The sequence below is a fragment of the Chiroxiphia lanceolata genome, chromosome 4, assembly GCF_009829145.1.
Source record: "Chiroxiphia lanceolata isolate bChiLan1 chromosome 4, bChiLan1.pri, whole genome shotgun sequence".
NCBI classification, from domain to species: Eukaryota; Metazoa; Chordata; class Aves; order Passeriformes; family Pipridae; genus Chiroxiphia; species Chiroxiphia lanceolata.
In genome coordinates, this window is record NC_045640.1 from 75413231 (window position 1) to 75439001 (window position 25771).

The 25771-nt window shown below is 44.0% G+C and overlaps 1 protein-coding gene across 3 annotated transcripts in view; it reads left to right on the forward strand.

Annotated features, from left to right (window-relative positions):
- Nucleotides 1–25159, forward strand: part of BMP2K (BMP2 inducible kinase) — a 47141-nt gene extending 21982 nt beyond the window's left edge. For all 3 annotated transcript variants that reach the window (XM_032685540.1, XM_032685542.1, XM_032685541.1), the window contains 10 exons: nucleotides 605–737; nucleotides 1083–1186; nucleotides 2611–2690; nucleotides 3639–3799; nucleotides 5085–5263; nucleotides 5871–5966; nucleotides 6640–6818; nucleotides 7220–7377; nucleotides 10435–10548; nucleotides 19862–25159. In XM_032685540.1, coding sequence (XP_032541431.1) covers nucleotides 605–737; nucleotides 1083–1186; nucleotides 2611–2690; nucleotides 3639–3799; nucleotides 5085–5263; nucleotides 5871–5966; nucleotides 6640–6818; nucleotides 7220–7377; nucleotides 10435–10548; nucleotides 19862–21288 — 2631 coding nt within the window. In that variant the 3' untranslated portion in view covers nucleotides 21289–25159. The remainder of the gene's footprint in view (nucleotides 1–604; nucleotides 738–1082; nucleotides 1187–2610; nucleotides 2691–3638; nucleotides 3800–5084; nucleotides 5264–5870; nucleotides 5967–6639; nucleotides 6819–7219; nucleotides 7378–10434; nucleotides 10549–19861) is intronic.
- Nucleotides 25160–25771: the final 612 nt, after the last annotated feature.

Here is a 25771-nt window from a genome sequence, read left to right on the forward strand (position 1 = left end):
AACTCATTCATGAGAGGCAATTAAAAGCAGCATTGACTGACTGAAAAATTAGTTCTTGGAAAATAAAACACATGATGCAGCTGAAGAACACAGAATATAGTAGAGATCTTGGATAGTTAACTATTTGGTAAGTAAAATGAGTGCCACGTTTGATTTTTTTTTTTTATTTTGAAGGAAGGGGAACGTGATTTAGAGTTTTTCTTTTTTTGTCAGCCCTAGTTGCTGCTTGATAGTCCCCAGAGATTTCTTGTGGAAACCAGTTGGCAGCATGATCAAGAAAGGTGTTTTTATTAGGTGCTGTGCAGTGAAGAAAATAAACTGAGTGCAAAGGCTAGTGGGCTATCTCCAGGTGATGTGACACTGAGAATGCAGCTCTTGGTATGCCCTGGTTTTGTAGTTTATCTATATAGGAGTGAGTGGAAAAGCAAGTTGTGTCGCTGCTTGATATATCAGCTTGTCACATGAACTGTTCAATAGTGCGGGTTCTACACAACATGTAAGCAGCAGCTGTAGCCAGGATGAAGTTTGTGTCTCATTGGTGCTGCTCTCTTGTGTAAAAGGCTTGCTCTCATCCCTTCACAGTGCCCATGTTTGTCTTTTACAGGCACTTGGCTGCTTGCTGTATAAACTCTGTTTCTTTTCCCTTCCCTTTGGAGAAAGCCAAGTTGCTATTTGTGACGGCAGCTTTACCATCCCGGACAGCTCACGGTACTCCCACAGCGTGCACTGTTTGATCAGTAAGTGTGTGGGCAGCACAGCAGTGCCTTCATCTCCTGGAGCCAGGGAAACACAGGTCCTGCTCATGGAGGAGAGTCACTGTGGTGGGAGGTGCAGTCTGAGGGAGTGGTGGCAGTCGCTCCTGGCTGCCACCTACACTGGCCTTGGAAGGGAACCTTGCTTGTCCTCTTGTTCCACGGAGGACTGTGCTCCAGGGCACAGACCTGAGGGGCTGCCTGCAGAGGGATTGCAGAAGCCTAGAGCAAACTCCTTGAAATGGCACTAAGAGGGAGCCAGGGGAATGAGTATGAGCAAGTCTTTCTCCTGGGCAGCTGATTTAATGGATGGTCTTACCAATTTTACAGGATATATGCTTGAACCAGACCAAGAGAAGAGACCTGATATTTTTCAAGTGTCTTACTTTGCCTTTAAAATTGCCAAAAAGGATTGTCCCGTGTCTAATATTAATGTAAGTAGTCTTTAATTTTATCAGTGTTTTCAGTGTATTATGTAGGTAGCATTGAGAAAAGTCTGTCAGGTTGCCTGAGAGATCAATTTAATCATAAACCGTATTTCTAAATGTAAAACATAGCAGAGAACACTTGAAGCTGCTGTTGTGTACACGCAGTATGAGCTCTGAACAAAACATGTTCTTAATTTTGGTGGGGTAGCTTCATGGACTCTATGGATACTGCATCGTGCAAAGGACTTTTAGTCATTAGTAATCTCTTCATTTAATACAATTAGTATGAAATATACTACAGAACTTAAACTTGTTGACAATAGAGGGTTTCATGTTGTAACTGTAGTGTCAAGAGCATTTGTTTGCTTTGGGCAGCCCCTTTTTCTCAATCATCCTTAGCAAATGTGTTAGTCCCTTGGAAGGACCCCAGTGAACTGAAGGCAATAGAGCAGTGCCTGGGTTAACCTATATTCCTGCCCTTGCTTTCCATGGGAGTTTGACCTTGGCAAGTGTGAACTTTGTCTCAAAGGTCACCTCCTTCACAAATGTAATTTACTCTGTGATGGAATTTGAAGGCACATCACTAATGTTGATTATTATAAAATGGTTCTCAAGAGAAGCATCAGGAAAAAACCATCTCAAATTTGAGTTTGCAACAGTCAGTTATAGTGAGCTCTGCCTTCAGGGACAGACAAGTGAACTTGCTGAGATCCTTGGACTTCCTTTATCCTTGTAGAAGGAGGTGTTCAGTAAGTGTGAATGTTACCCTTTGGATACCCGTGTTAAAAAAATAAGGAGAAAATCTTGAAGTACTTGACAAGTAACTGTCTCTACTATTGGTGACTAGATTTTTTTAGATTTGCATTCTGTACATGCATTTGTCATTAGAGGTGATCTTTGTACTCTCTCCCCCAAAACTGCTGTTTTCCTTGGTAAAATATGGTTTAGGTGATTCACTCAGGAATTTATTTGAGGAGGGGGTAAGTTAAATGCCCAGGGAAACTTGGATGCTGAATGGTTTTCTGGAATTTGCATTGCAGTGCAAGAGCTAAGTGGGCTAAAAACAGTTTCCTCCAAAGATTGGGCTTGGAATTTAGTTCTTCAGCTTGAGGCTGAAGTAAGTCTGCTCTGTGCAGTCACACGAAAATGTTTGAAGAAAATGTTGCACTTCATTGTTGATAGTTGTTAGTGTGTAAATGTAGTGAAGTAGTTGACAAAACAGACCAGTCATGCTCTGGTTTTATTTCTGCAACAGATGGGAGAGTGTAGAGATACTGTTAAATTAAAACTCGTTTAATCTACAGCTGTGAGTTGAGCAGGAAGCCTTGTAACATGAAAGTCTTAAACCCTAGTATTCCTCTTCAATATGTAATGATTTCTTTGTTTCCAGATTTCATTTTTTAAATTTATTTAAATTTGTTTTTCCCAAGAGTTCTCCTGTCCCTTCAACTCTCCCTGAACCCATGACAGCTAGTGAGGCAGCTGCTAGAAAAAGCCAAATAAAAGCAAGGTGAGAAGAGGATGTGACTTCATTTTTTTTTTTTTTTGGCAAAGATTGTTAAACTACATGTTGGTCTGAAACCTGTTTGCAAATGCTTATTAATAAATGAAATATTACTTTAGTAGAAGTCATTAGGTAAACTGCAATTGTAAGAGCTTCAAGTCTCCCTTTGAATTTCCACTCCTTTGCTTTTTTCATTATATTGAGAATCCTGGGAGGAAAAACTGAGAGCCTGTTTAATGAAGGTAAATGGATTTTGTTGGGTTTTGCTTCTGGTGGTTTTGTGGGTTTTTCTAAAAGTTCCAATTTTATACCAAAGTAGTCCCTTTTGTCCTTGTCAGTAAAAACAAACCTATAACATTGGGACTTCCTATTGATGCTTTTGATTTCTGCTATGGTATAGTGTGTGCTTAATGATTCCTTTACACTTTTATTCCTTGTTAATGGAAGTTTGTTAGGTTTTGAATCTATCAGCATGTGTGACTGGGGTACTTTTATTCAGCTGTAATTATCAGTTCTACTTACAAAAAATAGAAATTAAAACACAAGAAATGAGTAGAAGTAGAAACGAGTTAAGAGATGAGATTTTCCTTTATCTTATTTCCTGTCTGTATGAACAGTCAACATGTTTCTAGTCAGGACTTGACTTCCACTCACTGCTGGGAACTGAGAGGAGATTATTCAGGGAGATACCATCTAGTGTCATGATCTCCTTGGGAAAAAGGCTGCTGCATGGCTCCTTCTTAATGATGTTCTGTGTTAGTCGTATCCTAGAGCTACCAGGGGTGGTGGGTAGAGTTTTGGGAAGCAAACTTAAGGTACTGAAGTGCAATGCAGAAGTAGAGTAGCTCATGGTTAAGACATGATTGAGCTATTAAGAGATCTACTGTGTCTAATTTGAAGAAGAAATAGTTGTCTTTAATGAAGTATCTTACATGGGGAAATTTTCCCATTCAGATTAACAGATACTGTTGGACCAACAGAAACCTCAATTGCACCACGGCAAAGACCAAAGGCCAATTCAAGCACTGCCACTTCCAGTGTGCTGGCGATCCAGAGCTCAGCAACTCCTGTCAAAGTACAAGTTCCTGGGGAATTTGGTAATCGTGGGCAAAAAGGTAACTTAAGGAAGTTAAAGGATGGACCAAAATATATGAAGAATGAATCTCACAGTTCTTCTCCTTGATCTAATAGGGATAGCCTTTAAAACTCAAATTCATCTGCCTTTCCTTATATACCAGAAGTCAAATCTTCATCCTTTCCAAAACACTGGAAATATGTGAGTTGGAAGTGGCCAGGTACCTTTTCATTTTGCTTACCACTGCTGTTTAATGAACTTTCTCACTGAGAGTTCTTGGTCACTTTTAACTTGAAATTAATTCACAAAAAGTATGAAACTCTTCTCCAACAAACTACTTTTATTGTAGTAGGAAAAATATTCTCCTGTGCCTCAAAAAGTCATGAGATATCAACAGTATGTTGGTGGTATTTGTAGGCTGGAACCGTGTAAAAATATCACTTCTCTAAGGACTGACAGATTGATTTCACATTCCACTGAGTGCAATAGAGGGGAGTCACTGGGGGAGACACAATTGAGTGAAATGGGTTTTGAAGAAATCCTTTATGAGTTCTTCTTTCTCATTCCAGAAGGGTTATGGCTCTGATAAATACTCACTTAAATAGGTATCATTTTTATCTTGAACACTTTCAATTTGCACTTTGTGCTGTTATGTGTCTATTACTGTACAGGAAGAGTGGCTTCAGGGCTGGTATTGAGAAAGTATGACAAGGTCACTGAGAATGTTTGTGTCCCAGTGTGAACAATTTTTTTCTAGATGGGATGTAAGTAGCATCCAACTTGGAAGACTTTTCCTGTTCTGACAAGGAACGGATCATTCCTGGGCACTTGAGAATATAAACAGCATGCAGGAGATTGATTTATGTTGGTAACTGTTTACTTAAGTGGCTGCAAAAACAATTGAATGGCCAAAGCAGTCAGGTGTTCGGTTTAATGGAGCATGACAGGTGAGCCAATAGTTCCCTTACAGAAAAAAATGTGTTGTTTTGTATACATACAAAGCTGTACACTTCGAGGGTAAGGGTTTGAGGTACTACAGTGTGTAACTTCAGTGTTAGTAAAGCAGAAGTCTGGAACCCAGCTCGCTGTTGTGAGACCAGAGGAAGCTTCTGGTATCTTCTAAGTAGAAATGGTTCATTTGCAGGCCTGGAAGTATTTTTGGAGAAGCGAATTTGGTACCTAACAGCTGTCCTAGTTGTCAGGGTGGGAAGGGAAGCTCATGGACTGTGTCACCTTGAAGCGTTGAGTGAAGAGGTAGCTGCCAGGGAGAGCTGTGGCTGGAGTTGTGAGATGGGGATGTCAGTGGTGTTGTGTGACTGTCGCAGGAACCACGCGCCCCGGGAACGGCCAAGAGCTCTCTCAGTGCCAAGGGACCACCCCGCACGGGCCGCAGCAGCACAGGGTCCTGCAGCAGCTGCAGCAGGGAGACTGGAGGCTGCAGCAGCTGCACCACCTGCACCACCAGCAGCACCAGCCCACCGTGCAGGATGCTTACATTCAGCAGGTACAGTCACATCTGTTAGGTGTGTCTGACACACTCCTTATGCTTACTGGTGTAATGCACTTGGAATCATGTGCTGCTTAAGCATTTCTGCTGTTGCTGACTGTGGTTTTTCCTGCTAGAAGAGCTCCTGTCCCTTTGTACCTTAGCTTTGGCCCTTCGTAGGCCCTGTAATGCTCATCCTAGGAAGTTGCTTGCTTTATGCTGTTTTGTTTCTGCAGTTTGACCCTGAATCCCAGCTTGCTTTGCATCGCCACCGTGTGGCTGAAATGAAGGCTTTATCTATGTGTAAGGGTGCTTGGGATAAATATTAAGAGTTACCTAGGTGATTATGCCGTTCTTGCAGAAGATGGTTGTACGTGGACCAGTGCTGAATATGTAGTGTAATTTTTTTGTTAAAAATGAGGAGGTGGGAAGGAAAAAGCCTCCAAACAGAATGATTAAAATGCAGTGACTGAATTGCAAGCTGGTTCTTGGTTATGTGGTATCTAAACTGAAAAATGCTGTGGAGTCAAAAGTGGTATTTTTAATTGATGCTTCTTTTGAATATCTGGCTATTTCTGAAGGGGGTCATGACTTCTCAAAGCTGTTTTTTCCTTCTCAACTCCAGTATCAGCAAGCAGTACATCAGCAGATGGTCCAGCAGCAGCTGTTGCTGCAGTCTGTGTACCAGCAGCAGCCTGCCCAGTCGCAGTATCCTGCCATGGTACGTCGTGAGTGGAACAGAGGGTACAATCTGAAAATGTGGGCTGTGTTTGTAAGTCTGTTGTGTAGATGAAGTGAGAGAAGGGTGTGAGTAGTTATAATGAGGTGTGGACGTGGTAAATAGTGTGAAGATGGGGATCTGAAATGGTATTCAGTGGGGGAATTTACCCAAACTAATCTGGAGTTGCAGTTGTGTATTAATTGGATGGGATATATTTTTAATTTTATAAGTAGGTATATGCTAATTTGAAACAATTGGTGCTTAAGGTTTGCAGTAGTGACCACAGCAACAATTACATTATACTACAAAGTGACAGATGACACAGTGATATGAAATTCTTAACTGAAGAGCAAGAGGAACTAACTGGCATATCCTGTTTTTTTTTTTTAAATCAGGAGAAATTATCCTGAAATTGTGATTACTAATTAAGAGTTGGGTATGCTGTGCTGTGCAGTAGCATATACTTAGGTTGCAGTAATTTTAAAAAGCTAAGTGGTAGTAGGCTGGAAAAGAGAACCAGTATTACTGACCTGTTGGAGCAGTTTCTTTGCACCCGCGTGTTCTGGAGTGGGATGGTGGGTGGTTGTTTGGCTGCAAGTCCAGTACTGTGAGTGGGCAGAAGAGATCGACCCGGCCCGTGTGTGTTTTGCTAACACAACCCTGCTGCCCCCAGGTGCAGTATCAGCAGGCTCTCCTGCAGCAGCAGATGCTGGCCCAGCAGCGGTCACAGCAGGCACAGTCCCCTGAATACATCACCTCTCCACAAGACTTTGCACCAGCCTTAATCTCCTACCCTGGCTCACTCCCAGTGCATGCTGGAACACTGGCAGATCCTCCCCATCCTAAAAGCAGGTGAGTGTTCAGGCTGAGGTATGCTCAGGGGTTTCCTGTGGCTTATATTACTAACTGTGATTAGCACTACTTAATAAAGGGTAATAAATAATGACTTTCCTGTGAATTCTTATGAACAACAGTGTGTGGAATAAACCCCCCCCGTTCCTTTCTGATTTAAAAATAAAGAAAAACCCAGATTTGTCCAGTTTCACTGATGTTATGAACTAGGTTATATGTTTATATAGGTTCTTACTAGATTTCCCTTAAGGTAGCTTTCAGATGCATTTGGGATGAACTGTTAATGGACATGTGTTCCTTCTGTGTAGTGTTTTGGTATAATGAAGCGTGTCTCAGATTTTGACCCTGATAAATAATCCTGTTGATGTTTCTTTCTTTGCTTCCTTGAACTGACTTTACAGGTCAGGTATTCCTGATGCTGAAGCAATTGCTGGTTACCCAAAGCAGAGCATCAATAACCCGCCTGACATGTCAGGCTGGAACCCATTTGGAGAGGACAATTTTTCCAAGTTGACAGAGGAGGAGCTGCTGGACAGAGAGTTTGACCTGCTGAGATCAAGTAAGGGACGCTTGAAGGCTTACTTTGCTTCCCAGTAAATGAGGGCTCTGTAGTTGCTCAGCAGTTCCAACACCTGCCTGTCCAAGGGCCGTGCGGGCTGTGTACAGAACATTCTTTCTGAGCATTTGAGGGCACAGTTGGGCCTGTCTTCTTCCCTTCCTTTTCCTCTCTGAAAATGTGTGCAATAGGAACTCGCCGTCTCAAACTGGTAGTTACTGGCTCAGTTACTGCAGAAATGGTACTGTCGTAGCTCTTCAATGCTGCTGCTTGTGTCACCTTCACTGTCAAGAGGCTCTCAACAGCAGAGCTTTGTTGTCAGATGGGAACAGAAGTTTGGCTGCTTGCTTTATTCCTTTCCAGCTTTTTTCTTGCACACCAGAGCAGAAGATTGTGTGGGTCTGATATGTCCTTTGAAAATGCCTGAAAGAAAATTGATCTATTACATTATGTTAATGTTTTGTAATGTCCTTTCTGATGAGTGGCTAAATGTAAGGGCTGCTTTATTGTTCTGATATGGCAATAGTTGAATAAACTTTTTCCTCTTGAAGTCAGTTATCTCCATGGTTTTTACTTGGAATTACTTCCTCTTCTTAATTGCTTAACACATGCTTGTTAGATGCTCTTCCTATAACTGATTTTGTTGAGATCAGATTTATCAGTGGGACTTGGAAGATGTGACAGCATCAAAAAACAGCTTGTGCATGCTCGGCTCTCTATCAGCAAGTTCCTTGCAATTAAATGTGCAGTAAAGTTGAATTTCAATTAATTAAAGAACACCTCTGCCTTTAGCTGGGTCTTTCTTCTTGGATTCCCATGTCCTTGAATGTAATTGAACAAGATGTGCACACTACTTGTTAGTCCTTAAGGAAAGTAACTGAGTGGGTTTGTTTGTGAAACTCTAGTTGATAGTTTTTGATTATGTTTATCAATTAAGACTTATTTTTGAGATATAAAAGTAGCCTGGACACATTTCACAGTACAATTACTTACTGCTAGCTGGGTAATGGCTAATGTACCAGCTTAAAAATGAGCATGCCTTCCAAATCCAAGTTTAGGATTTGATTCAGGAGTGGAATTGAATATCTTTAAGCATGCTGCTTCCACATGAGGCCTTCAGTCATTCAAAATAATCCACTCTTGAGTCCAGAGCAGGTTAGTTTGTAGCAGGTGGTCAGTACATTATCCACTGTCAGAATCTGTAACTGTTGGACTGGTGATGGTAAGTTTGAGATGGGCTTGGTTAACCCACAAGTTGTGCACAAATAAAAGTGCCAAAGACCACATTAACTGAGGCTTGTTTGGGGCTCACCTCTTCAAGGTAATTCAGTGCACAGGAGAGCTGGGTGTGATAACACACTCCATACACTGGATCCAGAAAAGTCAACAGCAACATTCTGCTTTGTAGCAACCAGCATTAGGTTTACTAGTCACTTGAGTACAGAACTTGTCAAAATGAAAAGCCATGACTGCTTTGAGCAGCAGCACACTAGATGGCAGGCTTGTTTGTACGGGGTGGGCTGCAGTTAAGAGTGGTTCTGAGGCCTTGGGGCTTGGTGTCTGTTTGAGGCCCAGAGCAGGGAGAGCTGTGGTAGTTGGTATCTGTGTGTGTTTGTACACAGAGGTACACACGTCACAGCCTTTAAAGACCTTCTAACTTGGGTTTTTTGGTATTAAGGCTGTTTGTATTTTGGTATCATGTTGGGCACAATAACCTTAATATGAGCTTATCTCAGTGTTCACGCCTTTGCTGCAGCCAAAGCAGAAATATATAGACTTTGTCCCCTGGTACTTTATCAACCTTAGCTGGAATAATGAGAAATTGGGAGATGGATTGTACAGTTGAGGCTTGGACCTATAAAATTGTCTTTAACTGTATGATACTTCCTGGAATTTCCTCAGGTCTGAATTAAGATTCAAGGGTGAGATCTTTTTAGGTGTAGGTTATCTCTTTTGAGGGGAAAAGGCTGTTGGTTTACTAAGCAATTTTTTTGCCATCTAGAGAAAGGAGAAGTGCAGATACAGGTCTGATAAATGGTTATATTTTTCTATTAGTAAACCCAATTGCTGTGCCATACTTCACAACTCTCATACTGTTATGTAAGTTTGTCTTTTTGCCATGTTATATGGTGCTGAGTAGCGTTCAAAACATAAACCCCTTTCAAAAGTCTACTTTATATTGTTGAGCTGATGCTTCACACATAAATTAAAGATGTTTCTTAGTCTGTCAAATACTTTTAAAGCTGATGTACTCATGACAGTAACACATGAGTAATTAAATATACACAGCCTTTGTTAGAGGATCAAGATGTTGTCGCACTTCATCAGGCTGATATTACTGTTGGATTTCATGGGTTGAGTGGCTTAATGTCAATGTGTGCAGTGATGGGGGTATTGCTGGGATGATTCATCACTTCTGTAAAAGGGATCTAACTCCCAGATCACGATACCTTGCTCACACTTGGTGAATGCTTTCCTAGTAGAAAGATGGCATTTACAGTTAAGGGCAAGGTACAGCTGGATGGAGGTGTCTGAATGGAGCACCTCTGTGATATGGAGTGACAGGTTGGAGCTCTGTGTTCTTGTGTACACTGCTGTTTCTCTGCTGTTACCATCACTCAGTGATGGGACAGAAGCAACAGGTGATGCTGAATTTCTGACAGCATTGTGAAGAAGTGGATTTCTTAAACAGCTTCTGTAACCACTCAATAATCTGGGCAGAGCTGGGAGCCAAGAAAAGGAGTGTGCTGTCTCGCTGGGAGGACAGCAGGCCTGCTTTCACTGAGTCACACAAAGGTGGTTGTTAGGCCAGGGGTCACCCTGGTGCTCCAACAGACAGGTGTGGGTGCAGTCTCCCAAGTGCTCTGCCTGTCTCCTCTGCAGCCTGCACAGTGGGAAGGAACTGCCTGGGCCAGCTGGGCTTTCACCTGTCAAAAACCCCTAATAGAGAGTTTATTATTCCCTCACCCTGTGCAGCACATACCTTGCATAGGCATAAGACCTGCCATTTTTATTTTATTTTACTTTATTTTTTGTTCTGTTTCATTTTGTTTTTTACAGACAGGCTGGTGGACAGGAGAGCATCTTCAGATAAGAATGTGGAGCCACATTCTGCTCCACAGAAAAGTCCTCCTGAAGATCCCTTTGGTTCTGTTCCTTTCATTGCTCACCAAGGCAAGTTACACCTGTGACATGATTACCTTGTAGCTATAGGTGTACATACATGTACACGTATGTGTCAGAGTGTGCACAGAAGTTAAACCACCAAAGAGTGGTTGAGGGATCAACTGCCTCCTGAAAGCACTCGGGCTAAAGAGATTTTTTTATTGTGCTAATTACCTCCAATGAAAAACCACTTGTGCATCTGGCTCTGGTGCCTGTATGGTGACACTGTGTATCCTTAGCAGTGCAGTTCTCCTGGACCAGTGTAGAACCACAAGTGCTTTTGCTGAAGGCACATTATTTGCTAAGGCCAAATTCTGCCACTTCCCTGTAGTCTGCTTCTTACTCACACTGTTTCTGTAGTTAGTTCTCCAGACTGAAAGCTTCTGCTGCATTTAATGCACAATTTTGCTACAAAGTGAGTCAAACCCAAACATTTTGTTGTCTCTACACGGGGAGAGGAGGGTGGACATTCATTATTGCCTTTCAATTCAGCTTTGATCTTTTTTTACCTTGGATGGAAGTAAAACTAACATGGTATGTGGGCATTGACTGTGACTGGGAAACTGCATCATGGTCCAGCTTAATCAACAGTTTTCACATTTGGTTGATCAGCACTTTAATATTTATTTCGGTACCTGTGACAAAGTAAAGCCTATGTGATAGCTAAATGTTAAAAACAGCTTGAGTCACTTCTGGAGCCACTTAGGTGCTTACTGAAGTTTTGTTGAGAGTTCTTGTGTGACAAAGGTGCCTTAATATGACTCTTAAAGACTGTTCTTACAGAAGTTCAAAAGCTCAGGTAACGTGCCTTAAAATAAATCAGTTGGGGTCAACCGAAGTTATCCGTGTTTTCTTTCAGTTGGATCTCACGTTCTTGGAGATCCTCTGCTAGGGCTGCTTAGTGCTCACAGGTGTTCCTGTGCTGCACGTAGTGTTGGGTGAGCAGGGTAACGTGTTCTGCAAAGCCATTGGTAAAAATCCCCCACAGCACCCCTGTGTGCTCCTGTTGTTGGACTTGAATTCATTCTGTTTGGTCTAATACTGTGCTCTGAGTTTGTGGTTTTGTTCTGCTCACTGGACAAGATAAGTTTGCCTTCAGTCATCTTGTTCATGTCCAGTAGATCAGTGCCACATGAAAACCATTTAAGTAAAGAAGGGTTTGCCCTATAGGTGCTGTTGGGGGGGGGTTTCCCTGGAGTCTTAATTCAAGTGGTTGCTTTGGTTTGTAGGTGAGCCTGAATTCACATGCAAAACAAACGGGGTAGTTCTACTTGATGTGAGATGGGGACCATCAGGTGCTCAGTCACCTGCCGAGTATTCCTGCCATTGTGTCCAGGGGTTGTTTTGTTGCTTTCCTCACCTGAGATCTTGGAAGTGCATCTGCTCATTGCTGGTTTTTTCAGTTGGTTATAATATAGCTTGGACTGTAAGGAATGCCCTCGCTGTATTATGTTTCGTGTCTTAATCTTTGTTACTTTGAATCCAAGTTTTAATTCCTGACATACTAAAAAATAAAGGAGAGATGCCTTCTGTTAAGGCCTGGAAAAACCAATTCAGTCATGGCTGAAAAACCAAAGTGCTTGGGACATGCTGAGCCGGTTTGGGAACTGGTACCTGTAGCATTGGAAAAAAAAATCGGGCATTTTTCAGTAGCCTTTTTTCTCTGGACTTGTAACTGGCACTTAAACAAGAGTACGTACTGGCTTGATTTCAAGGAAGATATTGTTAATTATGTGTTAACAGTGAACTGCACTTAGTAAAAATCTCTGATACAATAAATCTTTAAATGTAATGATTTGTATTTTAAGCTGATTTTTGTTCCCCTTTGAACTGTTCTTGGTAATGTCTTGAAATGAGGTGTTGTAAGACAACTAAGAAAAGGAGAATGCTGTTCACTTAGACATATTTCATTGCTCATTGAGGGCTTTCTAGGGCAAAGTTGACAAATGTCCCAAATGTTTTGATTTCCTCTTGTCCTTAAGATTCTTATGTAACATGTTCTTTCAAGTTTGTTCCTTGTAATTGTAAAAGATGTAACAGAAGTAAACCACGTGTGTACCTTACTCAGGGCATCATCCAAGAGCAGGTGACTGCATGGAAAGTGGGGTAGGAGATTAATATGTTGAGTGCAATTCCAGTGTTTGGGTGAGAGACTCTGAACCTTGTTAGAGCACAGGTGTCCTTTCCTTACTGTGACACGTCTCGGAGCCAATGAGGAGTGTGTTAGCACTGTTTGCCCAGGGTTCTGACTGCTGAGTTCTGACTTGTTGGATTACAATGGGATGAAATGTTGATGCTATAAACACAGCATTTTAATGAAAATAAAATTGACTTTATTGAAAAGTGACAGCTCTTATTGCAAGTGTGTTCTACTGTCTTGGCCACAGTTCTGACTCCAAGGTGGTTATTTTTCTGCTTGGTTTTCTTTGCTGTGACATAGGTCTGTTGTATAAATGGTGTATGTGGGCTGTGGCTGAGTAGAGTCACCCAGAGGATCTCTCTGGTTTTGGAGGCTTAAGGGTTCTCTACTTAAAGCAGCAGCTACTTCCTGTCATCTGATGTGAGGTGGCAGCAAAAAGCTGAAAATCACATGCCCTTTTTTGACTTAACTTCACACCAAGTGGTGGTACTTGGGCAAAATTAAGTGTCACCAGATATGTTTACGTGTGTCTGGGAATGAGATGCAAGGGAGATGCTGGGGTTGGAATTGGAAAACTTTGATCATTGCTGGAGAAGTCCATGGGCTGCTGTGAATTGTGATATATTGTGATATGCTGTGAATTGTGGGATATTCCCTGTGGAACTGAGAGTGCATTTCAGATGGCACTGCTGCAAGGATCACCAGAGAAGAAAACCTGGAACTGGATGGACTACAGCTGCTTATCTGTCAGACCTTCTGTACTTACTCTTGTCCACTGGGAATGGAGAACCAGTGACAACATGTTACCCCAGGCATGATGCCCAGAGGGCACATGGGGTGTGAAACCACCTGATGTGGTATTTGGGGTCCTCTTGGGCTGATGGAGAGGGAAGCAGCGTGGAAGCACTTGGTGTGTATCCTGTTAAAAGTGTCCTCACAAGCACTGCATGTAAACTTACTACATACACTAACTTATGTCTGAATGTTTGTGGAAAATAATGTCTTGAGACTTGAGATGACTGGAAAATTGGCTTGGGAAAGCATTCCAATGCTCAGTTTGTTAGAAACAAACGTGGCGTTGCAAACTTCTTATGAAAAAGAGAGAAGAAAGCACAGATGAATAACCAGCACTGAGGCACTTAGGTACTTACCGGGGGAAAACAGATTCTGGTTCTGGAATGCCTGAAACACCGAATGGTGACAATTGTAAAAAATCGTGTCCTGTCGTCAGCATTTTGGAACGGAAGCTTTTGGTTCAAGTGTCCATTAACCAGCTTGTGTTCATTTGTTAACATCAAGTTGAGTGTTTCAGAAACTCAGGCAAGACACGTTGTAAACTATTTCTAAATGCTGAGAAGGAAATGTCGTAAATATAGTACAGTTTGCTGTTGAGTTTTACTAAGTGACCTTTTGCCATCTTAGGTTTGTTCACACCAATTCTTTGTGGGATGAAACTGGGCTAGATTGCCTTTTGCTTCCCTCAGCTTAATCCTGACATCCAAAGAAGTAATACAAGACTTGAGGTAACACTCAATGATGTGGATGGACTATGTGAAGTGGAGGTGTTGGGAACCTTGCCTGGTATATGTTTGCCAGTGCTGACCTGGAGCTGTCTGACAGGCGTTTGGGTCCTGTGGAGACTCTGTGTGAGCTGTCTGCTGGCTTGCCTTACTGGGATAAGGCTCTGATTCAGTCCCTCTCATTAACTGTTCTACTGAATGTTTTAAAGCTCATTTGGGCTCTAGATGTGGTACTTCTCCATCGAGTCACTTGGCTTTTGTAACCTCCACAGATAACCCCTTCCCAGCCACTGCAGCCTTGTTCACTGTGCAGAGACGGGGGATAAAAGCAAGTTCAGTTCCTTAGCAGCTTCCTTCTGACTTCCAGACTTCCTGCACTCAGAGACGTAGTGATGTCTGCAAATGGTGATTTTAGATGTCTTGGAATAAGAGGGGCTTTGTGGGGTGATGTGTGTTGTGCCAGCTGTGTGGATCTTGGAGAAAACCAGCTGTCTGTGTGCCAGGTGGCAGTGCCATGGGAATGATCCGGAGCCTTGAACGCAACATGTCTCTGAAAAGACCCTGCTGCAGTAGCTGATGATGAGCATTCACCATATCACAGCAGAAGAGTGATGTTCTGGCACGAAGAAACATGGGTGATGACTGCTGATGTAGTTGTTTCGTGTACTGCTTGGAACAGGGTTTCAGAGCACTGCAGGTGTTGTACCATAGCTGTGGAGCCTTGGGACCACTGTGGAGTCGGGGCCTTGAATCGCAACACAGCTCGCTAGAGCTGAAAAAGAAACTACAGACATCCGAACAGGAGAAACAAGAAGACTTGAGCCACTGTGACAGCACTAAACAGCTCATGCCACCAGGTCGTGTTTGTTTGGCAATTGATGTTCGGGATTATTAAGACACCCAGACCTGCACAGTGATATGGCTGTTGTGCAGTGCTCCAGATTGAGCTAACTCAGCAATTAAATTCAGTTCAGATCAATATTTGTACTCGCTGAAATGTTACTCTATATCCTCTCCTGGGCTCCAGTTTCAGGTATTGGTACTGCTTGCTGGATACAGGTTCCCTGTATCAAGATGGTCTTTAGACTTCAGCTTTTCCAGAGAATACTTCCCAAGTAACTTGAAATTATCCACCCATCACTAGTATAAATTATATGTGTGGGCTCTGCCAGGAATTTGCTTTTTCTCTCCAAAGTGATTCGGTGGGGGGTTTTTTTGGTTTGTTTTTTTTTTTTTTTTTGAACAATCATGCACACATTTCACTCCTTTTATGACACGTTTCAACCTTTAGACTAATTATTGAAAAGAAATGTCAGCAGTAGGCAAGGCAGAAGTGTGATGTTCTCCCATTTTTTGTTTTTCTTGAAAATAAAGGTGGTAAGTAGTGTAAATCCATTACAGTGCTGAGCAGCTGCTGGCCTGGCTCTGATCAGAGAACTGGTGCAGATTTAGTTGCAGCCCGTGGGTAATCCTTGGGCTGACATGTGGCAAATTGTTCTGAAATGATGGTGGCAGTATGTTCCCAATTCCAAGGAAGCTTAAAGCTCTTATGCCCCACTCCTGAGCCACCCCCGCAATACCCTAAAATGAGGGGCCAGCAGAAGGCATGTAATTATTGCAGTTGTTAGAGGGAATTCATCCTCTTATAATCCTGTGTCTCGAAAAAGAACATCAGAAAATTTCCTTGAAGATTGGGATCTTCTTATATGATTAAAGATGTTCCACCTGGCTCGCATTTGAGCAAAGAACAATTGTTTGCTACAAGCTGCAAACCTGATTAGAAGTGTGGTAATCTGAACAGCACATTGCAAACAGATGTTACTGACCAGTGTGCAGCATTTCGGTATAAATATGTATCTGAACAGTGTCTGCAGCGGGGCAGCCTGAGAAGAGGGCATGAAATCAACATGACACAACGCCTCAGTTAGGAAAGCTGTTTGGCCAGAGCATTAAATTGCCATTAAGCAGGAGATTTTCCATTTTGGGGCATTGTTTCTGTGTGTAGTGCTCTTTATTTCATTTGCTAACTTCTCTAGCAGTGAGAACAGGGACAGCTGAAGTGTAGAAAACCAAACTTCCTGTCATGATATAAAACCCAATAGTTCTAGAGAGGATATTTTTGTTTCTTTGGTTTGGATTTGACACCAGTTTTCCTGAGGCTAACCTGAAGCCACTGTGGGTGTGAAGGTGCATGCAGAGAGGGTTTGTTCCTGAAGGTTGGCCAGGTAGGACTAAAAGTGTTGAAGACGAGTATCTTGGAGTAGTTTCTGCTTGGAGCAGATGGCTCTGGTTGTTTCCAACACCTCCACACAGACTGAGGAGTAAAGCAAGACACTTGCTCTTTCCTGACAGACACCGATGGGGGAGCAGTGAGGTCACCACTCTGGAAATACCCCTTGGAATACACGTGTTTTTTCAAACCCATGTAGCAGGAGCAGTTGTTGCTCACAGCACTATCTGATGTGTGCCACTGGCTTTCCTGCTGACAGCATCTGTGTAGGGTCATACATGGGGTGCTGGTTCTGAAACTTTGATAATGGTGAGCTGTTAGTGTAGGTTGTGAGTTTGTGATCACGGATGGGTAATTCTCAGGCTGTACAGTACATAGACATTGATTGCTGCTGCTGCCATAAACAGGTCACATCCATAACTGTCAGAAATGATGGATAAGGAGGAATCTCCTGAAAAGCTAGAGATTTGGAAACCCTGTTCAGAAACCACTGATGAGCTCAGAGGCACTCATTGCCTTGTGCTGCGAGGATGTTATATCTGGATAAAGAAGTATTCCTGTAATATTTTCAGTGGCCTCTGAATGGAGATATTTTAGATAGTTTTCTCTTTTGGGGGTGCACACTTACAAAATGCACACATTGGGCTTCCTTTTCCTGCCGCTGCCTCACTGCTGCCAGCACCAAGGCTGGTGTGTGCTATATCCGGTAGAACAAGAGGCTGCAAAAGTGACAAGAACAGGCTGCTGTGGGGAAGGTGAGGAAGGTGCTCAGCGTTTCCTCAGACAGTGGTTCAGAGCTGCAAGTGCACAGAGAAAACACACGACTTCGTACGCAGCAAGCATGTGGGCTCTGTCTTTGCTGGGGACCCACACCTCCAGCAAGTGGGATTGCTGAATGAGTCTTTCCTGCCTTCATCCCAGTTTCTCTAGAGGTGGGAGTTGCTAGACTTGACTGGAAATCTTAGGGTGCTAATATAGATTGCCAAAAGACTGGGTTGTCTGGATGCCTGACTCCCAAATTCATTAGCAGGAATAACAGAGTTGAGAATAACAGGTGGGGCTGTGGAGGTGCTGAAGTGGCTGGTGTGCCAGTGCCAGGATGTGGAGTGTGGGGTGGGAAACTGCTCCAAGTGCTTTGCCAAGTGCTGACAAGTCCTGTTTGCTGTACTGGAGAGGTCTGGTACTGAGAGGTATATGTTGTGTACCTTAAGTTATGTGGTCAGTGAGTCAGTGGCTGTTGGTAGAGGTTGGAGTGGGTTTTATCTTGTCAGTGCCTTTTGCAGTTTGTTGTCCAGGGATTGTGTGTGGCAGCATTTAACAAATAATAATAGGACTTTTGGGAAGCCAGGTATACTAGGTAAACTATGGTTCAGTTCTTGCCTTAAAAAGAAATAAACCACTTTATAAATTGTTTTCTGTGTATTAAAATTATATACAAAGGTTCAATTGTTGCTTGGGAGTGTAAACTCCTGGATATTGACATATAGAAAATGTTCGGGGGGTTTGTTGTGTAAGCGTTGTTAACATCTAACCTAGAAATATTTCCTTTTAAATCTATTTGCGTTTATGCTAACATTAATGTTTCAGTAAATATTGGAAACAGCAGGATTTGGAGGCTGGGGGGTTATAGTGCAATGTGAAGGCTGTACCTTTGGGAAATCTCAAGTAAGCAGCAAAATAATCCAGATTCTAATTTAGTGGGTAAAGCAAATATGTAGCATTTAAAATTACAGTAGATAAGAAGCAATCTGACACCAGAAGCAAAGAAGAAACAGCTCAAAGCCCTAATCACCTGATGTTTTCAGTCATTCTGGTCATCTTGTTTTTAAATCCATACATAAATTGTATTGCTGCCGAATTTTGATTATTTCAAGTGTAATGGCAAAGGAGCCAAGTAGCTGGTGGATGAGGAAATTCGATGTTAATTCCCTTTGAAAAAGGAGAAAATGCTACTGTAAAACACTGTTTTCTGGTCTAAACTAAAGCATAGAAAGAAAAGAACCTGACTTGGCCTGAAAGTTGCATGCTAATTTCTTTGTGAAGGGAAGAATTAGCTGGGATTATTTTGTATATTGCAAGAAGAAGAGTGTTATGGGCTGGATTCTGGCTGAAGATCTTTATTGTAGAAATAGCTGGTGCCCAGAGGCATCCTCAGCTTTCTCAATCCTGTTAACACGTGGAGTCAGTTAAATTCCAGTATTTGTGTAACGAAGCCACAAGTGGAAGGTGCTGGTTTTGGTGGGAGGGTCTGCAGTCCAGTGCAGTGCTGTGGGTAGAGCTCACGAAGAACTGTGTGGCAGGAGCAGCCCCTGTCCTCAGCTGGTGTCACACACTGGAGATGTGAGGAGCTTGTCCCCACAGCCGGGGTGCCTGTGGGGGCCTCCCTGGGCAGGACTGCACACATCTTGGGAGTGGCTCTGTGCCTGCCAAGAGGGGAATTCTCACTGCTCCTTAAAGCAGCGTGACCCAGGGTGATCTGTGTCTGAGAGAAAAGGGTATCTTAAGAGCAAATGTACCTTCCAGCTGAGACTACATTGCTTTTCCTCCTACTCCTTCTTTGTGATAGAAATCCAAGGCTCCTGAAAACATCTCTGCCCAGCACAGGGCTCTGACACAGGGACAGACTTGGCCTGCTGAGTGATGAGACCTGTGCCAGGGCACTGGGCAGCGTTTCCTGCTCTGCCTGTTCTTGCCATCTCTTTTCTTTACTGCTGCAAATGTTCTACTGCTCCCAGAATTCCCAAGGCAACCACCCCACAATTGATTCATCAGTGAATTGTTCTTTTAGCTCTAGTTGTCAGTGAATAGTGGGGAGGAAGCTGTCAGAGTAAAATGAATACCTAAATTTCCTTGCTATAGAGAAGCTGAGCTGATGAATCCTATTTAGACACAAAGTGGGAAGCACTGCTCTCAAACTCCAGGGGTAGCAAGAGCTCTTTGTGCCTCATTTGCCACACTGGAAGTTAGAATGGGCTGTCCTCACGACTAGAGCACTAAGCTTGTCAGAGCAGACTTGTCAAAGCAGAAGCACTACCAGAAATAACTCTGATTAAAAAAAAAAAAAAAAATTAGTTTTTCCATGCTGCTGGCTCGTGTTTCCCTGGAGAGGAGCAGCTGCACAGTGAGTGTGTTGGAAAAGGTGTCTCGGGAGATCGTTTGTGTCCTTTGGTCCCTCCTCCATGCCCCAAAAGTACTGGTACTGTATTTCCAGGCACCTTGTGCTCTACGAGTAAAGCTGGCAACTCTGACTACTGATTCTGTGAGCATTGTTAGAAATATTACATCTGTTTTTAACTCATTCCCCTCAGTAAGTACAGGATATGTGTGTTTACATCAGCTCCTGCCATGTGTGGCTGTGGAGAGTGTGGAGTAAGTGTTGACTTTGGTTTAAGTTCTTTCTTTTTTCTTTGCTTTTTTTCTTTGGACCTGCAGGTTCCCCTGGAAAACAAGTGGATAACTCAGCCAGCAATCAAGGAAATAACCTAGGAACCCCAACCAAAGCTGGAAAACTGAGCCATGCATTTAGAGATCCCCGGCCAGGGAGGAAAAGTGCAGAGGGACACGTGACAAAAGGTGGTGAGGAGTCAGAGAGTGATTTTGAATCTGACCCTCCCTCTCCCAAGAGCAGCGAGGAAGAAGAAGAACAGGAGGATGAAGAAGTCTTGCAAGGGGAGAACGGAGACTTCAATGATGACAATGATACAGAACCAGAGAATTTAGGCCACCGCCCTCTCCTCATGGACTCTGAGGAAGAGGTGGAGGAAGAGGAGGAAGAGAAGCAGAGCTCTGACTCTGATTCTGACCGTACCAAGCAAAAGTCAGTGGAAGGGCTCCTGAGCAGTAGGTTCAGAGACGGTGTGGGCAGCAGTGAAATCCAGGAACCCAGTTCAATGCACACATCCTCATCTGAGGTGCCAAGCACTGTGATCAACCCTGACCAAGAAGTCGATGTGTTTGGGGCTGTGCCCTTTTTCACCCTGCAGCCTCACACAAGAGAGAAGATGGACAAAGATGTTTCCTCTCAGACAGTTTTTCCCAGCCTGGCCCAGGACCAGGACGACTTTGATGTTTTCACAAAAGCCCCCTTCAGCAAAAAGGTGCCCCAGCAAGACGGGCAGGTGTTGGGAACGGAGCCTCTGCTCTCCCCCACGTCTCCACGGAGCGTGGATATCTTTGGCTGCACGCCGTTCCAGCCGTCCCTTCTCCCCAAGTCTCCTGGGAGCAGAGAGGACCTGTTTGGGCTGGTTCCTTTTGAGGAGATCACAGGGAGCCAGCAGCAGCAGAAGGTGAAGCAGCAGCGGAACCTGCAGAAACTGTCTTCCCGGCAGCGGCGCATGAAGCAGGAGGTGTCCAAGAGCAACGGGAAGCGCCACCACGGCACCCCCACCACCACAAAGAAGGGGCTGAAGCCGAGCTACCGCACCCCGGAGCGAGCCCGCCGGCACAAGAAGGCGGGACGCAGGGACTCCCAGAGCAGCAACGAGTTCCTCACCATCTCGGACTCCAAGGAGAACATCAGCGTGGCCTTGACCGACAGCAAGGACCGAACCAACCCTCTGCAGACAGATGAGAGTCTGCTGGATCCCTTCGGAGCAAAGCCCTTCCACCCGCCGGAGCTGCTGCGGCACCCCCAGCACCAGGGCTTTGGGGACAGCCGCGGGGACCTCGGCACGGTCGTCGTGGCTGGCAGGCCGAGGCAGAGCTCCCTGCACGGGGCCGTTCATGGTGGGGACGGGCTCAAAACGGATGACTTTGGTGCGGTGCCCTTCACAGAGCTGGTCGTGCAGAGTGCACAGAGCCAGCAGCAGGCACTGGAGTTAGATCCATTTGGAGCAGCTCCGTTTCCTTCTAAACAGTAAAGGCTTCCAGTGGGTTCTCCCCCGTCCTCTCCAAGTCCCTTAATAAAGGTTTAGTGGAGTAATTTATGTGGTTGAAGTGACAGGGACCTTGGTTGTGCAGCTTGTTCAGGTTCAACAGGGCATGGCCCACTTGCACAATGGAATTGTGAATGATGGCTAATTCTGATTGGAGTTTCTGGTGTTCTTTTTTTTTTTTTTTTTTTGTTGAAAAATATTAAAAACAAACTAGGAGGCCCATTTTGTTATGGCAGATGGCTCCCGGAATGGAAAGAGGAATTGGATATGAATCACTGTCACTGACTTGGGGGCTGTGGGACATGCTGTCATTCTGCACTTTGGTGTTGCCTTTCTGTCCCTCTGCAATGTGCAGAGGTGGAGGGGGAACAGGCAGAGGGAGCACATGGAAAATGTTTTCCATATGTACAGGGGGGTAATGAACTCCAGTGGTTCTTCGTGTTTCAGGCGCAGCAGACCTAAGAACCAAGACATACTAATATCCAGATTATCTGCTGGAAATAGTCTTTGCTTCCTAGGTGAAAACTACCTTTATTAATCATAAAAGATAAAGCAGCCATGTCCTCAAGGGGCTGTGGCCCAGAATTCCAGAGCACAGCTATGGCTTGGGACCTGGCAGACATCTATGCAGCTGCAGAGATGAAAGGCACATTATTTTTTTGTGTGCCTAAATGGTCAATTTCTTTTTTTTTTACGGTAAGTGCCATTAATGTAAAATAGCAAACTGGAAATTTAGAGTCAAAACTAAAGATACAGAAAATATACTGGTTTGTGAGAAGCCTGAATGTAGGAGAGTGAGCCAGCAGGGACACAGTCAGTGTTTGCAGCACTTGGGAGACTCCTCAGCACACTGGAAGAGGGGCTGGTTTATCCTTGGGCACATATAGAGTGTTTAGTTGACTTGCACAGTTGACTGTGGGGTGACTGTGATTGGATTACAAATTGGGATTTGTGTCGGAAAATACCTTTTCTTCTTCAATTTTTATTGCAAAGAAAATATGTATTCTCTGAAGGCTGTTGTTTTGTACAATAATAGTTTTATGAAATGACTGTAACCTAATTAATGCTCTTGTAAGTTTTGCTTCCCTGCTCCCAGCTGTGTTCCGGCCCAGCAGGAGCTGGTGGCTGCTGGACCAGTGAGCTGCATTCACACCACAGAGCCTTAGGAGCAGGACCCCTGTTGTGCTGCCCAGGACCTCGGGAGCATGAGGTGGTGGGGAGGTGCTGTGAGCACTGCTGAGGACAGGGTTTCATTCCTGTTTTAGAGAAGCTGGTGCTGTGTGTAGGCTCGTGCTGAGCCATGGACACTGTCTGGAGCCAGTGCCCCTCGGGACAGCCCAGTCTGCCTGGGTTCCACGGCCATCCTCAAGGACATGGAAGGAGGTAGTTCCTCGGCAAGTCTCACCTTTATATCCTGCTCCACTGAATGCCAATGAAGAGGTAATGGATGTTCGTACATGGAGGATGGCAGTGTTGGTTGGGTGTCCTCATGTCTCCCCTGTCACAGGAGGTAAAGTGAAATATTCAGGGTTGTGCTTTTTTTTTTTCCCCCCTAAGCCTCCTGCTGTTTATACAGTGGTCCTGAGATCTGTGAAGGGGGTGTGTGGATCCCTTACAATATTTGCTCAAAAACCATTGAAAACAAATCACGTGACTCCTTTGGGGTCAGTTTGATCAAGTACTCTCTTGGGTGTATGTGAGAGAGCTTCCCCTCGCCCTGGTATCTGAAAGAAGCTCATAGCTATCCATACACCATCACTACCTTCATCTTCCTCAGTTTCATTTTTCTCACAGGCTGCAAGTGGAATATTCCAGCTGAGCGTGGCTCAGTGTGCCCTTTCCAGGCTTAGAAGTTAAGCTCGTAGGAGGTTCTGAGTAGAAATGTTTCAACTCTATTTGCACTGGAGTTTCCTAGACTTTATTATTGCTCTTCTCACCTGTTTGTTTGGTGCCAAAGGCTGTAAGAAGCACACGCCAAGTTTTGTAGCATTTTCTGATACTCAGGTTAACTGTCTTATTCCTTTTTTTTATCTCTGCATGTGCTTATGAGCTGCCTTCCCTGGTTTCCTTCAGAGCTGTTACTCACCTGCCTGAAGAGCTCTTGGAACAGAATGAGATGACAGATGGGGCAGGGGGTAGAAACAAAATGAGACTAAAACAGCAGAGAGTAAACCCATGGTCCTAAATGTGGCTGGTCCTTGCCAAAGTCGTACAGCTGCTGCCTTCCCAGTGGGAAAGCAACGGGAAAGGTTAACCGAGCACGTGGCACTGGGGCTTGGCTCCAGGGCCAGGGAGGAGAGGTGGTGGCTGTTGGACACAGAGGGAGAAGGTTGTGCAGACCTGGTGTGGACAGAAGTGTTCCGGTAAATTAAGAATAGAAGGAAATATGTTTGGTTTTGATCAGTTTGCCCTGAGACTCCAAGCTGAGGAGTACTGCAGGTTTTCCTTGTGTGGCGGTTTGGTTGGATTTTTGGCAGAGGGTCTGTACATGGTTAAATTGCAGCACAGCAAAGCTCAAGTGAGGTTGAGCACAAACTGAGATGAGGCAAAGGCAAACTGTAAATCCCAGTTTGTCTAAAGCTGGCATAACACCTCAGGTGCACATGAGTTATGGCCTGTGACATTTGCTTCCTAGTGGCCTTAACAAACCTGGTTCTTTGCACTTGAGATATCAAACAGATTTTTGTATAAATGCAATTCCTTTGTTTCTAAAGTTATTTTATCATTTCTTATGACTGAAGAGAGATTAGTGCTACCCACCAAGCTGCCTTTGTACAGTATATGTTGTTTATACACAAATAAACCCAAGCTGGGATTCAATTTCAGCCATGATCCACTATTCAAAGGGGTTGGAATGTGGGACTGTCAGGGAACAGGATATCCTTTGCCTTTTTTGGGGTGTGTGCTCACCGTGGAGCACCCTGTGACCTTACTGAAACACAAGGAAGCCCTTGCTGCAGTAGGCATGTACCATGCTGCCCAGGAAGGCAATAGTGACAAGGTAAGGGGCTGACACTTCCCTTCTGGCCGAAAATCCCCGTGGATCTTTACAGCTTCTCCTTCAGCATGCTGAAGGACTGAAGCACAGGCCTTCTAGGATCAACTGCTGGGGAGAGTCTGTCCCGGGGTACTAAGAAACTCTTATTAGTTGTGGTCACTGAAAGGAAAGCCAGGTAGTTGTGCTTGTCTGTGGACTCAAAGGCCTCGAGGTGTGTGGTTAACTGCTCTGGCTGCCCCGTGTGTGTGTGTGTGGGCCTGTGAGCACCAGCATTGGAGGAAATATCTTCTAATCACGCTGGGTGTCCCAGTTAGTTAAACCAAGTACTGTGAAAATAAGTTGATGTATTTGCTACTGTGAGAATAAGAGTTTATCTGGAGTTTTTTATCCTATATCGTGTATTTTTATATACGAGAAGTCTATATAAAATATACACATGCTCGCACACATCACGTACCCCTTGGAGGTGCTGTGGTTTGGGTAACCCAGCAGCCACAATCGTGTTTGTGACTTGGAGTGAATATGAGGGAAACCTGCGAGGGAAAAACAAGTGCCAAGGGTGGCTGCTGTGCTACTGTTCTGTAGTGCTTATTTTGAAAGGAAGTCAAGGAGGTTGTGTGTATGGCTAAAGTCGTGACTGAGGCATCACCTAGTACTAAAGAGCATAAAAACTACTTTAAAATTGCTGGCATTCAGCTTTGAAGTGCACTTTCCTGAAATACACCTCCATTTCTTGTTAGACTTCAAGTTTCTAAAGCTTTTTTGTGTACCACTAAACAGAGAACTTTTAACTTTTTTGTGAGGCTGATGTATGTCAAAATCCTTGGAGTTGTTAAATAAACAAACCTGGTAACAGTGCCTTTGCAGGTCTCCTTGAACTCTGCATTGTGAGGTATTTGTGTTTAGGCTTTGATTTACTCATTATAAGCAGTGCTGTTTCTGCTGAGTGATTTTGTGGTGCCACTGTCTTTAAAGTGTTTTAAAATACTTGTGTTTGCTGCTCAGTCGTCTTGCTTTGTCCAACTGGTTAAAAACGTGTGGATCACGTGCTATTTTGAATTCCTTAGGTTCAGTGTTACTCTTTAAAGCCTTCCTGCAGACAGGTTGTGTGTGGCTCCCAGTGCCACTGCTGTAGACTTGGCTCTGCACTTCTAGACAGAACTCTTATGTGGTTTGACCCCCTTCTAGCAGTAGTTTACTCAGGCAGGTTTTTTGAATGCTACTTGTACTGATTTTACTCAGTTGAGCTGAAATAAGAATGGAAATGGTCAATAAAGAGATGAAGCAGCAGCAGGGCTTGGTTAGTAAACAGTAGTGGCAGTAGGTTGTAAACCTGAGTTTATCAGCAGATTTGTCTAGAGATGCTCCCCCAAAATTCCAGAGACAGTCTCCCTGTCTAGTTAACCCCCAAGGCGTGGCACAAGTGCCATGGCTGAGCCACTCACATCTGTTGTTTTGCTGTGTGAGATG